The sequence below is a fragment of the Porcisia hertigi genome, chromosome 28 (assembly GCF_017918235.1).
Source record: "Porcisia hertigi strain C119 chromosome 28, whole genome shotgun sequence".
Classification (NCBI taxonomy): Eukaryota; Euglenozoa; class Kinetoplastea; order Trypanosomatida; family Trypanosomatidae; genus Porcisia; species Porcisia hertigi.
The window spans coordinates 862,544-885,642 of NC_090587.1; the positions used below are offsets into that span (position 1 = coordinate 862,544).

At 57.4% G+C, this 23,099-nt stretch overlaps 5 protein-coding genes across 5 annotated transcripts; all 5 read right to left on the reverse strand.

The window, feature by feature from the left end:
* Nucleotides 1-1,580: 1,580 nt before the first annotated feature.
* On the reverse strand, nt 1,581-2,858 carry JKF63_03600 (uncharacterized protein; the record flags this gene model as incomplete). Its single annotated transcript, XM_067899601.1, has 1 exon — nt 1,581-2,858. The coding sequence occupies one exon, from the start codon at nt 2,856-2,858 to the stop codon at nt 1,581-1,583; it is 1,278 nt and encodes a 425-aa protein (XP_067755840.1).
* A 960-nt stretch (nt 2,859-3,818) lies between these two features.
* On the reverse strand, nt 3,819-6,401 carry JKF63_03601 (uncharacterized protein; the record flags this gene model as incomplete). Its single annotated transcript, XM_067899602.1, has 1 exon — nt 3,819-6,401. One exon carries the CDS (start codon nt 6,399-6,401, stop codon nt 3,819-3,821), a length of 2,583 nt encoding a protein of 860 aa, XP_067755841.1.
* Nucleotides 6,402-7,517: 1,116 nt separating this feature from the next.
* Nucleotides 7,518-9,275, reverse strand: JKF63_03602 (uncharacterized protein; the record flags this gene model as incomplete). Its single annotated transcript, XM_067899603.1, has 1 exon — nt 7,518-9,275. The coding sequence occupies one exon, from the start codon at nt 9,273-9,275 to the stop codon at nt 7,518-7,520; it is 1,758 nt and encodes a 585-aa protein (XP_067755842.1).
* Nucleotides 9,276-10,504: 1,229 nt separating this feature from the next.
* JKF63_03603 (uncharacterized protein) lies at nt 10,505-19,276 on the reverse strand (the record flags this gene model as incomplete). Its single annotated transcript, XM_067899604.1, has 2 exons — nt 10,505-17,890; nt 17,963-19,276. 2 exons carry the CDS (start codon nt 19,274-19,276, stop codon nt 10,505-10,507), a joined length of 8,700 nt encoding a protein of 2,899 aa, XP_067755843.1.
* Nucleotides 19,277-21,221: 1,945 nt separating this feature from the next.
* JKF63_03604 (uncharacterized protein) lies at nt 21,222-21,779 on the reverse strand (the record flags this gene model as incomplete). The annotated part of the gene is made up of 1 exon (XM_067899605.1): nt 21,222-21,779. The coding sequence occupies one exon, from the start codon at nt 21,777-21,779 to the stop codon at nt 21,222-21,224; it is 558 nt and encodes a 185-aa protein (XP_067755844.1).
* Between the last annotated feature and the right edge of the window lie 1,320 nt (nt 21,780-23,099).

A 23,099-nucleotide genomic window follows, 5' to 3' on the forward strand; every position in this document is an offset into this window, starting at 1 on the left:
TGAGCGATGAGGATTTGAAAGAGGGAATACAGCGAGGCAAACGGCGATTCACGTTTGGTCAGTGGCAGAAGAATGCCGCACGCTGATACTTCCTCTTTGTGCTGTGTGTGTGTGTGTGTGTGTGAGTTGCAGGGAGAGGGGGGGGGGTCGAATGTGACCCCAGACTCACGAAGTCAAACAACGAGACTTTATTTTGATTATTCTGAAGGCGCGCTGAGGTGTTGGCCACCACCCCATCAACGCCTTCTGGGGCAAAAGATGAGCCGACACATACGTGCGCCTACATCGCTTCCCGGCCATATACGTACAAATATATATATATATACACACACACACAAATATATAACAGACACGATCAATGGTTTTGAGAACACCCCCTTTCCATCCGCACTAGATCAGCCCGCCCCCCCCCTGTCGAAAAACAAAAACGAGGACAACACAAATCCACTCTTACGTGTGCGCACGTGGGGGGGAGGAAACACGCAGTATATATATATTATATATATATACATATAAATATATATATAATGTATATACTCGCCTTTGTAGGAGAGAGTGAGCAAAACCTGTTCATGAATGTGTGTTATGTTGCAGCGTGCTCCAGCACTACGTGCGAACATGGGGATGTGCCCTGAGCACAGGAAAAGGAGAGGGGAGTGAGGTGGTGTAAGAGAGCCGGAGCCGGAGCCAGAGAAAAAAATGGGGCACCAATGAGGGGGAGGGGGAGGGGGGAGAGACGAATGGGCAAATGGGAAGAAGAACGCACAGAAATGAAGTCTGGCTCACTACACCGACGTACTAGACGGACACGACACCACACAGCACTCAAACATCAGGACATGCTCATCCGTCATTTAAGCCGTTGGCTGAGGCAGACAGCAGTCAGTCACACAAACACACGAGAAACAGGTTTTTTGAAAAAAAGAAGGAGGGTGACCCCCTCCCCCTCACATGCCCCCGCTACCAGTGGTGCGCTGCAGGGCCGCCGCCACTGCCGCCTTCGCTCTCGATAGCCCCCCCCCCTCATCTCGCCTCGCCGACTCAGTTGAGCTGGAGTAACACGAAAGTGTGTGTTGAAAAAAGGAGATAGACAGGAGAGCACAAACACTGCTCCTCCTTCTATCACTCTCAACGCACGTGGTAAAAAAAAAAGGATACGGATGTACATCACATCATGAGGAGAGTAAGGGGGGCACGTGCCCACGACGGCGCGCGAACCCACGCCACAAACGGCAATGAAGCACAAAGATGAACCGCACAGGAAAAAAAAGAGAGAGAGAAGGGGAGACAAATCAAAAGCGGCGCAGCAAAAGGCCAGCGAAGGGGGGGGACACAGAGAGAGAGAGAAATAAGAGCTGGGAGACATTACCGCCTTCACTCCCTCCCCCCCCCTCCCTCGAAGTGGCATGTAGGAGAGGCTGCATTGACCCACCGTCTACTGCCTGACCCCTCCCCTCTCCTACTCGACGGCGCAAGCGCACATGTTCCCCGACAAGCAATATAAGAAGCCTCAAATGCGCCGTGGCCGTGTCCTCACTCTCTTGTCCACGTGATGTGACGCTGCGCCCCCACTCCTACCTCTAACTGGGGCCATAGTACGGCTTCACCATCTGCGGCTGCCACGCCGCTGGATGGCCGGCCGTGTTCGCCTTCGAACCGTTTTTCGACTGTCCGCCCGCTCCTGCAACGGGTGCGGAACCAAACAAAGAAAGAATTTCCTCTTTGGCGCTCCCACTGCTGCCAGCCTTCGCACTGGCATTGCCATCCGTGAAGAGGTGATCCACGGTACTGCGCACAGTCAATGGACTAGATAACGAATGCGACTCATTCGGCAACGGCGCCCCAGCGTACACACCACTGCTGACGGAGCTGTGTGCATTGCTTGCTGTCCCACTAAACTGCCCACCTAACCAACCTAAAGTTTCCGTTGAACTTGCCGGGGGCACCGATGACGGCGGCACGACAACGCTCCCCCACGCCACAGGCTGCGGGGAGGCGGTGTAGCCAATCGCCGCAGAGCTCACGCCAGTGTCACGAGACCGATGGGCACCGGAGAAGAGCTCTGCGACGTTTGTGTAGGAGCCTGTCTTACCCTGCGACACCTGCTGAGATGACGAATTTGTGTTGCCTGAAGAGACAGGCGCACACCACAGCTCCTCTAGCACGGTGTGCTGCTGCGGCGGCTGCGGCTGCTGCTGCTGCTGCTGTGGCGGCTGTTCTAGCACGTCAATTTGGCGCAGTGAAGCGTTCAACCCGGGAGATGGCGCAGAACTCTTGACCACGTGGCCGCCTACTTCCTCACTCGGGGTCTCCATAAACTCTTCGAAGAGCTCAGTGAAGCGGGGGTGAAAGTACAGCCTCCGCTCATACTTACTGCGAATGGCTCGCTCCAGGACAGCGGTATCGGTGGTGGTGGTCACACGTGCAGACGGTGGCATATTGTACTCGTACAACAGTCGCCCTCTTGTGTTGCCGATGTGCTCCATCACGAGCAAGATGGGCTCGGACCAGACGTCCATGTTCACTGACTTCACCTTTGATATGTGTGTGCCCATAGAGCGATGAATGCCAGCGCAGCGGAGGCAGAAAAAAATGCCGAGGTTTGTGCTCGCCCATCGAGGCTGTTTCGCGCCGCAGTCGAAACACTCACGGTTATCCTGTCGACGCAGTAAAACATCGAGGCGTTGTAACTGCTTCGGAGATACCCCCTTGCCTGATACGGCCGCGTTGGTAGTGCGCCTTGCCGTCGTGGAGCCCGTGTCTAGACCACCATAACCGCCATTATTGCTGTTCGCGCTGTAGGTGTCCCCACACCGCCCCTCCGGCTCGTAGTGGTCGAGGTGGGGATGGGTCGGCATGCCGCACTACGGTAGTGAGGGGGAAAGCACACAAATGTTCTTTATATATGTGTGTGTGTGTGTGGGGGGGGGGGGGTAAAGAGGGCGAGATGGAGAGCGATACAGGCGACTCCTACAAGACTGCCATCAAGGAAGCAAAGTAGTGAACCCAATGCAAGGGAGTGAAGGAACGAAAAAGGGAAGGGGGAGGGGGTACGTGTAACAGTGTCATCGCATTGTGTCGGTGGACGGTGCCCAATCGCGGAGACCTTCTACGCAGTGTAAGTTGGCACGTTTGCAGATAAAACAGCCTCACCACAAAGAATACGTCCCGCAGAGGCGGGGGGGGGGGGGGAAGATGGCATAAAAAAAGAGAGAGGTCCAACATCCAACTGAACTGATGTGCAGCGCACACACACACACACACACCTCCCCCACCGACCCCCCCCAAATCACGCACAGACACACACACACACACACCAACTGCAGCGCATCGCACGCTCGAGGCCCAGACTTGCCAATCTCAACGCACCCCTCCTTTGTCTTTAGATAAGCGTTAGCCAAGAGGGTGTGGGGGGATTGTCTTGATGGGTTCCCATGTTGGATAAAGCGTCTTGACCCCAAGAAAGGGAAGAAGGAATGGGGGAGGAGGGGAGGAGGGGAGGGGGGGGGGGGGGGTTGGCACGTACACGCGTGACCACCTCCTGGAGAAAAGAGAGGCTAATTCACTAATTGACTGACCGAACCACACACACAGCCACGCAACCACGCAAACAACAAAAACTCAAGGCGGGGAGGAAACGAGGAACCACAAACCCCCAAGTAAAGACGCACAATTTGACATGTGTGAGGAAAAAAAAGGCAAACGTACGCCACATCAGCTCACTCACTCCACCCATGAACAAACAGGAACACCATGTTTAGGCAAGACACACACTGACCCAACCAAACGGCACCGAGGTGGCGGCTGCGGCGCGCTTACTAGTGATCCCCGCGGTTGCCGCGTCCACGACCACGACCACGACCGCGACCACCGCGACCGGTGCCACCTATGCGCCGAAAGTTTCCTATACGGCCGCGCACCTCCTCGCAGAGCGGACTCAGGCCTGGATCACAGAAAATGCACGCCACAATACGCTCCTTGCGGTTGGGCAAAACGCTCTTACCCTCAGGAAACATTATATCTAGGCAGTTGGCAGCACATTCAGGGCATTCCTCGGAGGTGACATACACCCGCTGCGCTGTTGGTGGCAGCTTGACCATCATGGGGCACTTATTGCAACACACCTTCCACTGACCGGCCGTCCGAGGAACGAAGGCCATGCTCCCGGCGCAGGAGCCGTCCACACAATCGCAGACGTAATTCCTAGCGAGGGAGTGCTCGCACGTGGGGTGGCGGCACTCGTCACATGCCATATGGCGCGTGGATGGCGCCGCCGCCGCCGCCGCCGCCCCTCCACCGTTCCCATTGTGGTGGTGCTGTGTGGCGGGGCGCATATTTTCGAACGGTGGATTGTTGTAACAATTGGGGCAGATGGGAAAGGACTTGCCACCCTCGATGTGACAAATCACAAGTTCAAAGTTGTCAATCGGGCACTTGAAACTAGAGTACTGCTTGACCGTACCGCCCTGCGGCAGGCTGAACGTGACCTCACAGTAGGGGCAGTAGAGCCGCTGGGGACGGGTGTCTAGGTGTTTCAGGTAGCGCATGCAGTTGCCACATCGTGTGATCGACTTTCCGGTGGCTGATATGGCGGAAAAGGAGGCGCCCATGAGGGCATCAAAGGTGTCGATGTGTGCCTTGAAGAACTTGAACTTGGCAAAGAACAGGTCCAGTGAGTAGCTGAGCACGTCACTGAGTTGCGCGCGGCCCTCTGCGATGTGGGTGACGTACTCCTCCACGCGGCTGCGTACAAGCGGCAGCACCAGCTCCGGGTCGATGGTCTTGATGCCGTGAATCAGCACAACGCCCAGCTTCGATGGCTTCATGACACGCCCTGCCTGCACACTGCAGTAGCCGCGCTCTACAATGTTGTTTATATGAGTGGAGATGGACGCGTCCGTGCCAATCCCGTTCCGTTCCATCAACTCAATTAAATCCGATTCAGTCAGGTACGAAGGCGGCTGCGTCTGCCCCGCCTGCAGCCGCACATCGGAGAGCTGAAAGGCGTCGCCCTTGTTGATACCGGTCGGCAGCTTGTCATCCTCAACGCGCGCGTGCGGCATGATCTCCGTAAAGCCAGGGTCTACGACTACCTTTCCTGAGATGCTGAAAAACTCGCCACCAAGCTCGATTGTAATCTTTGTCTTGACCAAATGGCAGTCTGGCGACACAGAGGCGATGAAGTGCCGCGTGATGTACTCAAAAATGCGCCACTCATCCCCGGAAAGCTCGCCCGGTGACGCGCCTCGCATTGGCGTGATCGGGGGGTGATCACCAGCGTCCTTGCCTGCCTTGGGGTGCGCATGGCCCTGCTCTAGCAGGGCGGTCACGTATGCGCCCCAAATGGAGCTGTTTTTGTGTTGGGCGAGGGCTCCGGCGAGGTTGAAAGAAGGCGGATATGCCGTGGATTCGGTACGAGGATACGAAATGTAGCCTCGAATGTACAAGTTCTCGGCAATGCTCATCGCATAGTGGGGGCCAACACCCAACGCCTTGCTCGCAACCTTCATCAGATCCACTGTATTAAGCCCCGTCGGCCGTGCCCGCGTGTCCTTGCTGACGGATACGTTGACGACAGTGGCGATTTTACCATTCTTGGTGATGCGTTGAAGCATCAGCCGGGCCATCGTCTCGTCGAAGAGGCGACCACGATCCCATTCGAACTGCAGCATCGCCCCGCCGCGTGATGCGACTGGAACAAGACGCCAAAAATTCTCAGGCTTGAAGTTGAGGATTTCGTCGTGGCGCTGCACGCAGAAGCCGAGCGTGGGCGTCTGACATGGGCCGTAGCTGATGACGCTGGCATCCAAGTCGCCGTACTTTCCCTGGAAATACTTTGTTTGAAACCGAGTAAAAGCCACGCCCACCTTCAGGTCCAATTCCTGGCGGCACGTAACCGCGTCGCTGATGTTCTTGTTTGGCCTCCCAAGGTGGTGGAAAGCGTGGAAAATCTCCTCCGCTGTGATGGCCGAGAAATGTGCGCGGAAGATGTTGTTATGGTTATAAATCACGCGCTGCACAACCTGCATCACCTCAAAGCAAATGTTCTCTCCCTCACGATCGCAGTCAAGCCACAACACCAGTGTATCACAGCCTTGCGCCTCATGCTGGAGGTGATGGGTCACCTTCCCCGACGTGTCCTTCCACGTGACCGGCGCGGTAAAGAGCTGCTCCTCCTCTGTGCGGTCCCAGTTCTGGTGCTGTGAAGTGAAGTCGCAGGAGAAAACGTGCCCGGTAGTGCTCGTCACTTTAAAGTACGCCGGAACCCCCATAAAACTGCCCGTGTATTCGTACACAGGCAGCGCACGAGCGCGGCGGGAGCACCTTCCCTCGCTCAGGATTGTCGCGATGCTCTCTGCAAGCGACGGCTTCTCAGCCACCATCAACACATTGCGGCCCATTACACCCGCAGCACGTGAACTTGCAAACCAAAGCGGCACCCCCTTCGATCCTTTGCTTGATATGTTGATAGCGATGTTCTCGAAAACAACAACAACAACACACACGAGAAAAGCAGACTCGAGGAGCAGCAAGTGGCTCCGGATCACGTCGTTGAGAGACGAGGGAGGCGGGGTCTGGAACAGCACCCCCTGCTTCGACTGCGCGCCCGCGCACACAAACGAACAGAAAAGTGGGGGAATATATGGATGGATGCATACATTACGAAGCAAAAACAAAGAAACGTCCAGGAAGGAAAAGACAAGACCTTGAGGAGGGAAGAAGTAGAGGGCGGAGACGTCCGAGCACGCATAGAGTGGGACATCTTAGATGGCCGCGGCGGCAATGAGGGGGAAGAGAATCACCAAATCCCAATCAAGAACGACCTAACACCCCCCCCGCACCCCCATATCCACGCAGACACACACAGGCACACACGCAAGGGTCCCTGCAGAGCCATTTTTCCACGTTCTTTTCTTTTTTTACTCCTTCGCTCTCTCTCTTCTGCCAAATGTGTTTTGTTTTGTTTTTTTTTGGGGGGGGGGGGGCCTTCTGTTTTGTTATACCTCTTCTCGGTGTGAAGTGAGGCAGCGGAGGGTGTTAGTGGGAAGGGGAGCAGTGAAAGAACAAGAGGGAAGGGAAGCTTGGAATTTGTGCATCCGTAAGGGTTGTAAAGCAAGGGCTCGCTGCCCTGGAACGGTAACAGTCACGCGACTGCCGCCGCACACACAAACCCACAGGGCCCCAGCCTGTCGTTCCCTTAACGGCTCTCATATCCCCACCCCCTCCCCTCTTTGTTGTTGTACCTCTGTCATAGCAAAGATGAGAGAATCGCTGACAAACATTTGGAGAGGGGCAGGAAAAAAAAAAAGAAAGAGCGCTCTCTGAGTGAGAGTAGGGATGTCTGCAGATCTGTAAGTGGAGGTGTGCGTATGTTGCCGTCGTCAGTGGCGCGCACTGCTCTTGCAGGAACGACGCTGACGAGCGAGCAGAGAGAGAGAAGACGGGAACAAGGGCGATCCGAAAGGGCGACGCGGTGCGGCTCAGCTGCATCACTAGCGACCTCCCCACCCGCCCCCTTAAAGACCACTCTTGGCATCCGATTCTGCTGCAGCAGTAGCTTCCTGCGCGACCTTGAACAACGCCTCCAGATAGTCACACAAAGGCAAAGGTGCACCGAAGTCGCCTCTCCAATCGCCCCGCCACGCCGACTCACCGCAGCTGCAGCCGTTGAAAGAGGCATTGGACAAGCACACACCGTATGCCAAGAAAGGCAACTTCTTCAAGGTTCGGCCGTTCAACCCCACACATACACCCGCAATGTGGTGAAGCAGAGTACTCAGTGTATACGCCGGACGAGACAAGGAGCGCAACGGGGATGGGCAATGAGTCGTCGGTGAGGCAGGAGCCGCTCCCAGACTCGTGGCCAGCGCTGTTGTCTGCTGGGATACTTTCTTGAGCCCACTAGGCGCGATGGGTTGTGAAGTTATCTCTTCATTACGCATGTTCGCAGCGTCAGCGGTGCCGCTGCCGCCAACCAGTACATGACCATCAACGCGAGCATAGGTGTCCACGTTGCCCTCGTGGACTGTTTGGCTCTCTTGACCAACCTCGCCCGCATCAAGGCGCTCGTTCGATCCATCAGGCAGCACCGACGTCCCAGCTTGCGGGAGAGCCACCAAGCGCTTCGCCAGCAACTCCTGGACGCCTGCATGAAGAATGAGTAAGCGTGCCTGCGCCCCTGGCGGGCCGACATACACGCGCTTGTCTGCTCTGTCTAGGAGCGCATCATCAATGGCTGCTGTCAAGTTGGTGGTCGCAAAGACGACGATGTTCTTGCGGTCCTGCAGTCGGTCTATCTGTGTGAGCAACGCGTTCACGACACGAATGGAGTCCGACGGCTCGTTGCCTTTCATTGCAGAGGTGCGGGCCGCCGCGAGGCTCTCTACCTCATCCATCACGCAGCATACCAAACAGTCCGTGTCGTCGGCGATGCGGTGCACCTGCTCAAATAGCTGCAGCACCCGCTTGCCGCTCTCGCTGAACCAGCGACTGAACAGGCTGTGGGCGTTGATTTCCAATAGGCGCGCGCGAGCATACACAGAAGTGAGGCGAATCGACAGCTTCTGCGCCAAGGCGCGACAAAGCGACGTCTTACCCGTGCCCGGTGGACCATAAAAAAGAACCAGTCGATTCCAAGTCACAAAATTGGCGTTCACCCCGGCATGGGCAAAGCGCATCGCGGTATCCACATAACTTACAACGTCCCGCTTAAACGCAGTCGATGCCGCCTCACTTTCGCCGTAGTGCAACGACTCCCACTGACCCTCTAGTGAGATGTGCGGCAGGGGTGTCAGTGTGAATGACGCACTATCATCGCCGCCTTCGCCGCCGCCGCCGCCGCTCTGCATGCTAGCCGTCCTGCACCACGCCGGCAGAGACGCTTGTCCGACCGGGGCAGACGTAACAGACGACGATGGCGTACGGACCACCTCACCATGGAGTCGGTACAGGCGTATGTAAAAGTGGACGTGCTCCAAGTTCTCCCACAGGCACCCTGTCGGGAAGGAGACGTCGCAAACCCTCACCGACACCACATCGTCTCGCAGCAAAGGTGGGGCATCTGCCAGAGAGATCAGGGACCCAGGCAGAAAAGGCGGCAAGTGGCCAGCGGCTAGTCGGCGGCTAGCCTGCACGCGCACGTAAGATCGGACAAGGCAGCCCAGCTCCGGCCAGGCAACGGTATCGGTTGTGGTCCTCACTTCGACGAAAACAAAGAACTGCGTTGATTCGCCGTTAGTCGAGAAAGGGGGTGCACTCGATTGGCAACGCATCATCGCAAAGCGACACTGTCGCTGCTGCTAAAAGTGCGTCTTGTGGGGGGAGGCTTGGGATTTGCGCACAGCGGCCTTTATGTTGTATTGAAAGTGACACTCTCTGTCTATGATTATATCTGTCTTTACGAGTGTGTACGTGTGTGTGTGTGTGTGTGTGTCTGTGTCTGGGAGGAGATGGAGGGGAGGGGGGGAAGGTGGGAAGGGGAGGAGGGGGGACTCGTTCTAGGCGTCACCAAGGTACATCTGTCAGAATATGTACCGGTCAGCGAGGACGCCACCTCCTCGAGTCCCGCGAAAACCTCTCACACACGCCTTGCAAATCTCTCTCCTGAAGAGGGGGGGGAGCGGAACTCAGGAAAGGCGAGGGAAAGGGGGGCGAGCAAGAAGAAAGAATAGAGGGCATGGTCAAAGCAGGGGATAGTCCCCAAGTAAAGATACGGTTTGTCGTCCGAACAGCCCTGATTTCAGTCAGCTTGGGGAGGGGAGTGCGCTGGAAAAAAAAATGAGGGGGGAAGTCCAGAGAGAAGGAAGTCGATGACTCTTTTTGTGGGCACATCCCCCCCCCCGCCCCGCCCCCCCAAAAAAAAAATGGGGGCAAAAAATGCCTGTGCACATCGTGAGCAAGTCACAGATCCAGCACCATGCACATGAACACATATGCACCGTGAATGCGCGCCCTCCCCCCCCCTCCCGCATCCCCCTCTCTCTCCTTCTTTGTCAACTCCTCGTCTTGACCTAGTCCACACACATACACGCACACACCACTATGCTTCTCGTTTCACAGCCATGTGCGTCTGTAGATGTCGGTGTGTGTGTTTGTGTGTACCGGGGGGGAGGGGGAAGGGGAAGGGGGGGGGGGGCCTCCTAAGAGCCGTTAACCCCATCGTCGTGCTTTCTAATCTTAGTCTCCTCTTGAAGAGGCAATCGTGCCCTCCTCATGGCGAAGCCTGTGATGAGAGCCACGGCATCCCTCACAAAATGCGTAAGAGGGCAGAGACCCCACATGTCCACACACACGAGGGACTGGAATCGCCCACTCCTCCCCCTAAAAGAAAAAAAATCGGGCTCCTTCGACCGCATACGTGCTACACCAAAAAAAAAAGGTCGTCTTGCGGCGTGACTGTTCTCCAGCAGAAACAACATGGTGTGAGGTGTCATAACACCCTCCCTCCCCTCCTACTTACCTGGAGGAGGGGGGGGAGGCGCTGTTGCAATCGCCCATGGTTTCGCTATTGACCAAGGAACGCCGCATTCGTACCCCGTGGCGTGGGGCCGCTCGGCAGCGGCCCCGTCGCGCCCGCCGCTGTGGCGGTGACCGCCCCTAACGCATTCAGGTATGATTGCATCCACTCAGCCACTGCATCCACATCGCTGCCCGTCGCCGCCGCCGTCGTCGTCGTCGTCCAAGTCTCTTTGAACATGAGAGACAACTGACCGGCAGACTGTGCTGCCCAGTTGAAGCTCTGCTGTAGCTGCGTCACCCACGAGAGCCGCACCGCCGACGCGGACTTCTGTGGTGCAGAGGGCACCTCACCTGCACCCTCGGCAGGATCGATGGCAATCGCAGCACACCACGACTCAACGCAGCCCTTGACACCACACCAAAACCTCGCGTCCTCGATGAATAGCTGTGGAATGGCCTCCAACAATTTACAGAGCCGTGCCCCTGCGAGGACAACTTCTTCGTCGAGCACCGTCCGGCACGATGCAGCTGCCGATACGACGAGTCTCTTCGAAGAGGCAAATGAAGTTGAAGGTGATGCAACACCCACTTCATCGCCCCCCGCAGCGGCAGCGACACGCTCGAGGAAACCCAGAAACTCGTCTCTGAGCAAAGCTCGATATGTCTGGCGACAGCGGTGGTCTGACGCCGTGCCACACGCCTCTAGCAGCAGAGACCAACCCACAATGTCCAGCCTGGCAATCCGCCCCCCTGTGGTGATTGCCGCCGAGGTAGTGGGGGTCGTGCCGCCAAAGACGAGAGAGGCCAGCAGCTGCTCAAACACAACTGTCCCCGCGCAGTTCACCATAGCGCCGCAGTACAGTGCTGAGACCCAAAGCGAGACGTCACAAAGCGCCAAATCGTCTTCTTCCTGGAGGAGACGGCGAGCGAGGTCGCCCCAAACCTGTCGCAACGGTGACGGCGCAGCCCGCGTAGGGGGCGATACAGCAGCAGAGCGAAAGAGGGGCACCGACGCCGCGCTGTTGCCACCGTGCGGATGCCTCATCTCCCCCACGCGCAGCGATGAGCCCTCGGTCGACGACCGCGGCAGCGTAAACCCGCCGCGCTGCGGCGCATTACTGTCATCCACACCTTGGCGGGGCCGGCTTAACACGGAGGCCGGACCTGCACGATCTTCGGGAGAAGAGGCTGCGTCACTCGGCGTTCGATCGGACCCGGACAGCGACAGCGGCGACAGTGCTGAATGATCCGCGCGCAGAATCATCTCCTCTTGATTGTGCCGCTGAAAGCTCACGGCAGATACGGCGACGGCCTTGAACACAACGTCCATCATCCCCCACGAAATTCGTGCTCGCGCATCGCGCAAGTAGTACGTGAGAGGCAAAAGTGTCATTGAAAACTCTGGTGCATTCGCAGCCAGCGTGCACAGAAATAACGCGTGTCGTGACGCCATGAATCGATCCGTGGCCACACGGTGTAGCAGAGACTCGAGTGGGGCCTGGGACCAGAAAGGCTGCGTAAAGAACCCCAAGGGCTCTGGCGCTGCGCCGCCACGGGTGTCATGGCTAACGCTTTCAGACGTCCTCACCTGCACTGCCGTGGGGGCTGCGGGTGACAGACCAACGTCGCTGCCAGCGCGCGTCACCGTGGCAGAGGTAACGCCTGTCCCCCCTTGCGGACGCCCCGTCGATCGGCTGGAGCCAAATGGCAGACTCCGTAGCGCGTACTCGACAGACGATTTGGCGCTGCAGATCAGCGCCAAACTGAGCAAGCTGGGCGACCGCGGCTTTGTGCAACGAAGCACCTCAGCATCCACGTACGGCATTAGCCGCGTCACCTTCTCCCGAAAACAGACGAGGAGAGGATCGATCGAGACACCCCCTTCGTCGGTCTCGCAAATCGCGCCTAACACAGCAGCAGTACTACTGCCCTCCACCAGACACTCCCTGCGCTTCGCAAGCGGCGCTGCGGCAGTCTCCGTTCTGCTGCTAGAATCGTCGTCAGGATGGCCATCCTTCACGACCGGCATCACAGGCTTGAGCGGTTCCTCCAGGAACTGCTGCCACGGCATGCGGCAAGTGATGACGCCTAGCATCTGCATTACCTCTACAGCACCCCCGTGCTCTCCGTAGGGCACGAACTCAGACACCGCATCCAGCAATGCCGCGTACAGAAGTCTGAGCTGACGACGCCTTCTCTTGACCTCCACGTTACGGGAAGTACCCGAATCGACCCCCTCCCCATCCTGTTTTGTCCGTTGGGGCCAAGCTGCTGGCCATGTAATCGCCTCGGCGTAGGCTAAAAGGCGGTCGTGAAGCTCGCTCGTCAGAATGAGTAGGTTGCAGAATCGACGGCCATGCTCCTGGTGCGGTTCAGCCGTATGCAACGTAATCGCCGCCTCAGCACCACTCTCACCACCGTCTGCAGTTGCAGCGGCCACCGACTTCACTGAGGATCCGCTCACGTCAGCGTCACTGGTGTCACCATGACCAGATGCGCTGGACATACGTGTGTGCTGCTTTCTCGTGCGATGGAGAAAAATGACGGCCTCGGCGCAACTCGTGCGCAGTCTCATCAGGAAGTGACGAAGACGTGATGCGATGAGCGATGGCCTGTTCGGGCTGTTACCGCACCCCTCCATGGAAAGCAAAGTAGCCTCTGGAGTACCGTCGCAGGAGAGAGAAGCGCCGCGGCCTGCGCGGTGACTGCCGTTGAAAAGATTGGACGTTGAGGCAGCCTCATCAGAGCCGTTGCACCTGTCTGATGTGGCCAAGAGGGCGTGAAACGAGGAGACAAAGCAAATGACAATGTGGCAGGAGTGGCGGCTCGTGAGGACCGCATCGTGTAATGTACGCAGCCATGGCGACGTCGCCTCCCGCAAAGACCCGTCGAGGTGTGGTGCCCAGTTGAATGAAGCAAAAGCGGCACGGGATTTTGTTGCAAGCGACGACGCTGTGGGTGCCGCTGCGGTGGCGTGAGGGGAATGCGCTGGTAGCTGCACCTTCAATGGTTCGCTACTCACGGCGTTGCAAGGCAGTGAGCTAGACAACGGCCCTGTTGGAAGCGCCTCGGACGACTCTCGGTGATCGAGGACCTTCTGCAGCCTCGACAAGGGGAACAGGCGAAGCCACGTCGCCTCTATTATCGTGATCGCCGGCAGAACACAGCTGTGCACTGTCAAGCTGCTCAGCAGGGCCTCCTCGATTTGCTGGACTACTTTCTGTACAGAGAGAGCAGCAGTACTGGTTCCATCCTGCTCTGTGGTCTCCTCCGCAGCACCCATCGTGGCAGAGCCGCCGCTGTCCGCACCGCAGGTTGCGATTGGGGGGCTGGAGGCGCTTGTGCCCTTCGACTGAGTTGCCTCCATCGTTGTCGTCGATGGTGCTCTTTTGGCTGCCGTCCCTGCTGCGTACACTGCGGCGCGGCGTAGCGCGTCCATGATGGAGTCACCGTCAACAGACACCGCCGCACCACCAGGAGCGTTATCCGCGGAGCCGGCGCCGGAGGCCTTGCCGGACGCGCCGCGCCCGGGTCCGCGCTCCACCGGGCGACCCAGCGTCGCTGTTGCGACGCCGCGTGACGCAATGCTGCTCAGCGCCCGCACTATAATAACCACCTCTGAAGGGGAGAACACAGCGCTGTCCTCTGCGACGCCGACTGGTGTGCCATCCGTTAAGTTCGCCCCTGATTTGCTGCCGCTCCCCACCACTGCACCAGCACCTGTGTCTTCGCATACTTGCGCCGAATCAAGGGGACACGGCTCCACTGCCCTTGCGGATAAAGTAGACGGGGGCCTGAGGGCGGCGCGGGCAGAAACGATGCGTTGCAACTCCGTGTACACCTGCGTCAAATAGATGCGCGCCGATGGTAATCCAATGTCCTCTTCCGCCATGGAGCGCCACCAGCCAAGCAGCGTCAGGTCCACGTCAGGTGGTGCAGTCGAAGCAGCTACGCTGCCGCAGCTATTCGTCGCCGTCTCACTGGTGCGTGGAAGACCGTCTGCGGAACAGGGGAGTGCTGCTACTGTTGACATCGAGGATCGCGCAGAGACAGACCCTCCCCCTGGTGTTGTGGGCCGGGCAGCCTCCATGATTCCTGTCGGCTGGGCTTGGATGTAGCGGGTTTTCCTAATCCACTCCTCCACAGCGCTGTGCAGCACACGAGTCCACACATGCTTCTGTGCCGCCTCTCCCAATCCCATGAGTAGCAAAGCTGCCTCCTCCTTTTCTCGCTCCTCCGGAGCCAATAGTGAAACACTTGTGTCCTGTGGGGCCTCAACGACGGCACCGCTGTTGTCAACTCCCTTCGCGGGTGCCTGCGTCACCGACGCCGTCGTGCCAGCGGTGTGCCTGACAAACATGCTCAGCAACTTCTCAGCCACATCAACGCTCGCGCCGGTCTGTGTCCACGTGGCGAGGACGCTCTTGATGCAGTGTGCAAACCCGGCACTCACGCGTTCAATGTACACCAGCTCAGAGGTGTGTGTAGAAGCTGATGATGCTGCACCCCCAGTGAGATGCTCGCCACACACCGATGGCGTCATCGCAATCAGCCATGCGCACATTGTCGCCAACTCTTCAAGCTTTGCGAAAGCAACATCCATTCCACTAATCGCCTGGCGCTGCCCTCCATAAGCACTCGTATCGTCGCCCAGCCCGTCGCCTGTGCCCGCGTGTGTCGTCCTTATCACTTCCCCCACCTGCCGTGGCAGAGACTTCATCTCAGACAAGACGTACGCCCACATCGCACTCCACAAAGCCGGGCAGGCGTGTGATACGTAAAAGGCCATCACCGGCGCCACTGCTCGCCACTCAGCACAGCGCGCAACCAGCTGCATTGCGTGCGATGGTGTCGCAGGGGAGGTGATTCGACTTAGCGGGAACCCAGGACGAGTGCCGACAGGTTGGGTGAGCAGCAGCGAGCGCAACACCGGTGCAGTCGGGGCTGCAACAGCCCGCTGCAGCGCCGCCATGAGGAGTTGTACGCGCTGGTGCGATATGGTGGACCAGCTCTGCAACAGAGAGGGGCCTAAGGTGCACAATGCTAAGCGGGAGAGGCTGTAAGGCCACGCAGTCTGCGCTGCGAGTAGCTGCGCAAGTGAGAGGCGCGAGTCAGGCAGTGAGGTCGCACTTCCGTTGAGCAAAGAGGACGAAACGTTCAACAGCGACAACGCACCACCGGTCGGCGAAGAGGTGCGCATCCGCTCTGTAACGAACCGATCGACGTCAAGCGCATAGATGCAGACGGTGTTGAGACGCCGCAAATCCGAGGGCCGTTGGCACAGCAAAGTATTCTTCTCAGATGCCGCAGCACCCGCGGAGGCGGTCTCATTGAGTGGGGCTGCGAACGAAAGAATCTTCCCAGACTGTAAGGCCCCGAAAAAGAGGACGAGAAGATCATAGCCCAGCCGTTGTCTTTTCTCGCTGCCTTGGACGACCGAGACGACATCGTTCCACGAAGGAGCACGAGCTTGGGCGGGGCGCGACAGACCTATGGCGACTGGTGTTAGTGCAGACATGCCTGGTGTGGCGTCACTAGGCGGAATCTCGGCTCGCGGCCGCCGTGGTTGGTGCTCGGATGCCAACGCAACCGAAGAAGACGGTGGCGAGGATGCCGCTGGTTCTGCTGGCGGAAGGCACAGGACCTGCTGCACCATGCTCGAGTGGCGATCCAGGACCGTGGGCCAACACAAGGAGCGCAGCTCCAGCACCACACCCCGCAGCATTGAAAGTGTAAATTTGTCTATAGTGAACGAGTTAGAGTTTTGGTTGCCGTCACCGCGGCCTTCTGGCATGCCAGGCGACAACGCCGCCACACGCTCCTGTCGCTTCAGCGTGTTGGCCATGGAGAGCAAATCTGCAACACTAAATAAAGTAATCCAGCACGCAGCGCGAGCGCCGCCTTCTGGTGCCTGCGTCAGCCAAGGGGCCCTGAGCTGCTGCAACACAGAAAACCTGTCGCTCGCGGAGAGCGCGGGGAGGTAAAAGAGCAGGCAACGCAGCACAACGCCGATAGAGATATCCAGGACTGGTGCACTGTACGATGGCATTGCACTTGTTGGCTCAGTCGGTGACGGAAGCAACGTTGACGCACCAGACGCTTCGCGAGCATACGTGTTATCTGCAGACCGCTCAGCCTCCTCCGAGATTTGATGAGACGCAACGTGGTCCACCTTCGAAATCGACCGAAGGTACGCCTGGGCTGCGCTGGAGAGCTCCTCATCTAGGCCACAGCCGCCGCTACTTTGCTTATGCGATGCATCACAGGGTGCCGGTCGCGGTTGCGGGGGGTCTGGCACAAGTGTCAGGTGAAAACGTCGCGCTACACGACAGAGGTGCGTGTACGGCCCTCCCTGAGAGTCTGTGACGACGGCAGCTGCTGCACTTGGCTTTGAATTGACCGATGTCGTGCTTTCTGGTAGGGCGTAGTACTCTACCTGCAACTTGGCCTCCTCACGTGCGGCTTTGAAGACCCTCAACGTTTGGAGGAGCTCCACAAGGTAGGGAAGCAGGGCCCGCGGTGCCAGATTAGTGATTTGGTCTGGTCGTGTCACTGCGCGATCCGTGGGCTGGGCCGGTGTGCGGTTAGTGTCGGCCGTCGCGGTAGGGTCGAATCCGGTGTGAGATGTATCACCAGCGTTGACGTCTTGAGGAGTTGTTGGAAGCACACACCGCGCATCCTCCGACGATGGTTGGCCTCCCTCAGTCAAGTGGGACAGTAGCACATCTCGCAGGGCGCATTGTCTATGGTGCCAAATGGCCATAGACGACGTCAACGATGGTGCCGTCGACGCAGTGGCGCTGCCGGGCGCATCCTTCGCCGATTGGCACGGGTGCTGCTGGCGCCCCCACGCGTCGTACCACACCTTCACTGCCGCACCACTCACATACCGATCCGTTGCAGCGGGCAAGGCACCAGCGGCGGTGGGGCATGACTCGCCAGAAGCAGCACCATCCGTGCAGCTCGTTAGACCCTCGTCTGCAGACGTAATAGACAGCATCGTCTGAAGAGATTCCATGAGTGCCGTCACACTCAGCTCCGGTACGACAATAGGCTCGTTTAACCAATCCATGACAGCAGGCGGCACCTCCAGCACTGCTAGTGTCTCTGCTCCCCGTTCTCCAGCGGGGCTGGCGACGTCTGCCCTCGCGTCAGCGGCTACGCCCCTCTCAGGGGTGCCTGTGAGGAGGAGGCGAACCGGCGTCGTCGCGGTGGTGGCGCTGCCCAACGCTGACACCACGTGCTCCAACAAACGACTGTGCGCAACGGCCTCGGCGCATAAACGCTCAAACGCGATGGCAACTCGCTCATTTTTCTGCAAAGTCTCGTAGTTTTGCCGGAAAGTGTGGTGTGACTTGAGAAGTCTCCGCAACGCAGCGCAGTTCGGTTTGCCAGTGTTTGTGTAAACAACGCGATCAGGTATCGGAGGGGACGGTGACGCAATCTGCGTCGATGCTGCCAAGCCTTCCACCGGCTCCGCTGAGGCGCTTGCTGTGTGGCTGAACAACGGCGACGTGCGCGCGGCGCACGATGCAAACTCGGTTGATTGGCTCGCTGTGGCGTTGTCACCTGCACTCCGGCAGTGCGGTGTGGAGAAGCCGCCGCCTCGACGTTCAGCTGACCCACTCCAAGTTGTGCACACCTCTTCCTCATCACCGAATTTCTTAGGTGTGGCTAGGGAGCTTGCAGTGCCCCTTCGCCTCCGCAGAGAGTAGCCCTGCGTATCACGACCAGAACCGCCTCCAGTAGAAGACGATGCTGTCAACGAAGTGGGAGCACCATGGTGGCGCGACGAGTGTACCGAGCGCCTCTCCTTGGGTGGCGGTGGACCTGATTGCCGCTCCTGTCGCTGCTCCGGCACTGAAGGCTGGGAGTTACGCCCGCCCCTCCTCGATCGCGGTCCATGTCCATGCTGATGCGAGGGGCTCTGCGAGCCACCTCGCCTTTCCTTGATCTGCTCACTCTTGCTCCGAGACGACTTTTCGTGGTGAGCCGCTTGGGAACGCTGCTGTTTGGAGCTGAAGCGATGCGAGCTCTCTTTCCGCGATGGAGCGCTGTCCAGACCACTGCCCACGGCGCCGCTGTTACTCAGTACGGTGCGCATTGGTGCCTCGTTGAGGTCCAAAAAAGACTCCGGGGAAGCCGGCGGTGCGTCGCTGTCTCTGGCGACCAAAGGTGTCGTTGCTGTAGTCAATGCACGCGCAGCGACGCTGAGCCTCAGCGTCGATGGTGCACACAAACCACCCACCTCGAGAGCTGTATCAAGACATCGTCGGATTCGAGTGTTATGGGAGGAGTACCGCGGCGTCACACCTTGCGTGACAAGTGTGTGCTGCGGTCTGCGCGGTGAGAGTCGCACTGTGTGTCGTCTTGCGCCTGTCGAAGCGGACATCGGTGTAGCAGCAGCTGGGGGGGTTAGCAGTGAACACAGCCACACCCTTGAAAGGGAACAGCGGAGCGGAGAGGGTGGTACAGCCGATAAACGTGATGGGCGCAAGGACGATACCACATGATAGCGCAGCCATGCATGAGAATAACAAGGAAGCAGCACAGGAGTCAGGCCTTGAGATATTGTGCACGCATCGGCAATGGCTGCGACCGCCTCCACAGACTCCGTGCAAGAAGAGTGGAGACGGTGGCTACCGCTGCGCAGCAGAAAAGATTCGTGCTGCGAGCGAGTCACAGACTGAGACGAGGCGGACACCGCGGCTTCTGCGGGACTTGTCAAGCAAATCGAGCTACTTACTGGCTCCCCTGGTGCAAACACGCGCCCAGTGCCACTCACGGGTGAGCACGACGACGACGATGACAGCCACATTGATTACACAGGGACGGTGAGAATAGGAAAGAAAAAAGGGGAAGCTCGCAACGAAAAAAAAAAGAGCTGCAGGAGAGCGAATCTGTGTGTAGTGTGTATACGTGTGCGCGTGTGTGTGTGTGTGGGGGGCCTTACGGCAGGAGTGTTAGTTACGAGACACCTTTCCTTGCCCTTAAACTTACGAGAGAAAGATGATGAGTGGGGTGAAGGGGGTCTCAATGTAATGGTGCTGTCTCCTGTCTGTGTGTGTGTGTGAGAGAGGGGGGGGGGAAGGGGGGTCTGGCAGTGTGGCTCGCTGTGCTCCGTGCTTGCCTCTATAGAATGGGCAGCTATGCCTCTCGGTGTGTGCGCGTGTCTGTAAAGGTGTCTGCGCGCATGTGGCGGGTGCTGTGGTCGATACTCTCTTTCCTGGACCTCCCTCGCTCCTCACCACAGGAATGAAGAAAGCGACGGAACGGCGAAGAGAGTCTGAACAGCAAGAAGGGAAGAAAAAAAAAACGCAAAAGACCACACCGGCGGTGACGACGTCAGTCGTCACGTGCTGCTAACTGCGTCGGGCACTCAGAAACGGGGGAAAGGGGAGGAGGCGTTGAAAAAGCGAGGTGCAGCCATTGGGCGAGAGTGAGCGAGCAAACAGGGAAGATGTATAGGCGGAGAGCAGCGCATGCGTGCCCGGAATCGCGAACTGCAAGGAGGTACAGAAAGGGAAAAGAAAAAGAAATACACTCACTTATACGTTCGGGATGACGCTGCTACGCGCAAGGAGGAAAAGCTAACAGAAATTTCTTTTTTTTTTTGAGGGTGGGGGGAGAGGGAGAGGTGCGCGATAGAGCGCAGGAATTAGCACTATAAAATGTAAGCTGGTACACACCGACACGGGTGCCCCTCCCCTCCTCCCCCTCCCCCCTCCCTTTACTGCTCTTCTCTGTTCTCTTTTTTTGCAATTATGATGTGGTGAACCCCACTGTGTGTTGCACTGGTGTGTATATCCGGGGGGGTACGTGAGTATGACCACGCAATCGCCGGTATAGTACTTCATAGTCTTGTTCCTTATTTGAGCATGAAAAAAAAAGGTACGAGGGTTGTGCGTGCGCATTCGCAATGATCGTCGCCCCCAGTCCCCTCCCCCTTTTCTCATGACCATCAAACTGCGTGTGATAAAATCGACAATCGCCGCATTAAATATTCGTAAAGGACAACACATCAAAAACCAAAATATATATATATATCAAGAAACAACTCTCTGACATGTCAATGAGAGGGGGGGGGGGGGATGGGGGCAGAGACGCAATCAACAAAAGGAAGAGGCGGCAGCGGCAGCGCCATTAGCACTGTCATCACGACGACCACGAGATGTTCGTAGCAGATAAGTAACATGTGTGTGAGGAGGAGGAGGAAGAGGGGGGAACTACAGAGCAACAAAAGCAAAGCGACACACAAGGAAAACTCGACCCAGCTACTGTGCAGGTGCACCCGTGTGACTCACGTTGACTCGTGTATCATCAACTGCCAACCCCTCCGCCTTCTTTTTCTCTCCCCCCCCCCTCCCCCCTCTCTGCCCCACTCCCTACGACGCAAATGACGGACCAAACAGAGAAGGGGGGAGGGAGATGAAGAGGCCGTAATTGAGCCTTGAGGGATGAAGAGATGAGGGGAGAGAAGCAAAAAAAAAAAGGACAGACACGGGGTGATGATGTGTTGTACGGTAGACTTCTCCTTACTAGTCAAAAGTGTAACATCAGCGTGGATGTGCGATCAAGCCAGGTCTCCCTATCCTCCTCTACCACCACCACTAACCCTTCCACTTTTTGACACACACACACACACACACAGGAGTTCCACTCGATGTTCACCTAGGAATGCAGCCGCTGCTGTTTGGCGCTGTCTGATTTTTTTCCCCGCCACCTGTGCAGGCCAGCGTTTGGCCGCACCCGCACGGATCCCCTCACAGCGGACCATCTTTGCCCTTAGCCCAAAACTTGGCAAAATACGCCCACGCGTTCAGAAGGAGTGACACCGCCTTCCCCTCAGCGTTGTTGATCTGGTCCTCCGTCAGCGAATTCAAGGCACGCCACGCCTCCTCCTCCACACCCTTTTTATTGGCACCGGCACCACCGCTCTGGTGCGCCTTCTTCATCTTGTTCACACGCATGGCGACGTCCAGGGCACTCTCGGTGCCCATAGAAGAGGTGGTAGAACCGCTCGAAGCTACACTGGGAATGGGTGCCTGCTGCTGCTGCTGCTGCGGCGGCGGCGGCGGCTGTCCTGCTGCGTTCGAGGCGTCATGCATGCAGACGCGCGAGAAGGTGAAGTAGAAGCGGCGCGCGTTGATGATGGAGCAGGCGGCGGCGGTCCTTCCCACGAATGCATCCGCGCCTGCCTCCATGTTCAGCGATACACACCCAAGCCAACCGTACCCGACGCTCCGTGGGTACGAGTGAAGACATGTCGGACGATACGCTGGACCGCTAGCAGAGAGAGAAGTGGTGAGCTTTCGGATCATCATTCCGAGCCCGTGAGAAGCACGAATGCCAACGATATGATGCAAAAAAAAAAAAGCAGATGCAGATGACTAGATTCTACTCTCCTCCTCTCTTCTGCTTTTTTTTTTCGAACAGAAAAAAAATGGAGGAGGGCTGCTCGTCTCGTTATTCGAACTGTATCCAAGATGACTATGCGCAAAAATCGCTGGCGTAAAAGGCGCTCACGCGTACACAAGTACACACACGGGATGGAGAGGGTGGCGATAGTCAGATGCCAGTGTGTGTGGTGGTGGTGATGAATGCGAAAAAAAAAAGAAAACGATCTGGAGAGAAGAAGAAACGAAGAGAAAATGCCAAACAGCGTGTGTACCGCTCTTTGAGTACCGTGCTGCACGACAACTCTTTGCCTTCTTTTATGCGTGTTTCTTTTGTTTCTTCCTGTATCTGCACAAATGCTGCTCTTCTCTCTCTCTACATATATAAGTGCATACGCTTACCTCGATGGGGGTTAATTGTGGCGGAGCAGATCGACACCAGCTTGTAGATGAAGCGTGTGTGTGTGTGTGTGTGTTTGCTTGGGATACGTTGAATTGTGAAACAAGTGTGGTGTGGTTCGTGGCACTCGATCGTGTTCTTTAGCGGTATCGTTCACGCATACGATGCGGGAAGAGGAGAGAGACAACCCCCCCCCAAAAAAAAGGACAGTGGAATAATAATAATAATCGAAAAAAAAACGAGCGGGAAGTGTCCACGCAATTGGATGCCGTGTGGCAGAGCGAGTGCGCATGATGCGTTTGTGATGGTGCCCAGTTTTAAAGTAGGGAGGAGAAAAAAAAGACAGCAAGAGGAAGAAGTCACCAGAGGTAAAGTGGAGGGCGCAGATAAGTCTGCAAACACATTCTACAAACATGCGAAAAAGACGATGCCGGTCAAAAACACGCTCCAAAAAAAAGTGTTTCTGAAGACCGTGACTGAACTATCATATTTCTTCGCTCTGACCGAAGCACAGGCACGCATGGATTGGGTCGAGCAGAAAACGGGGGCTTGCGCTGAGCGAAACACGTGAGCACAGAGACACACGCATACCACAAATCGGACCCCTCAGTTTTCCATGAGGCGGGGAGAAGGGAAAAGCTCAGTACAGTCACAAGTGGGCAGACGGCACACCACCACCACCATCTCACGCAACAGTCTCTCTCGTCTGCGGCGCCGAGCTGCCGACAAGTTGTGAAAGAGATCAAAGGGAAGGAAGAAGTGAGGTCCTCCTAGGCCCATCTGTCCTCCTATAGTTACCCCCCCCCTACCCACACACACACACTCCTCGACCCTTTGTAGTGCTC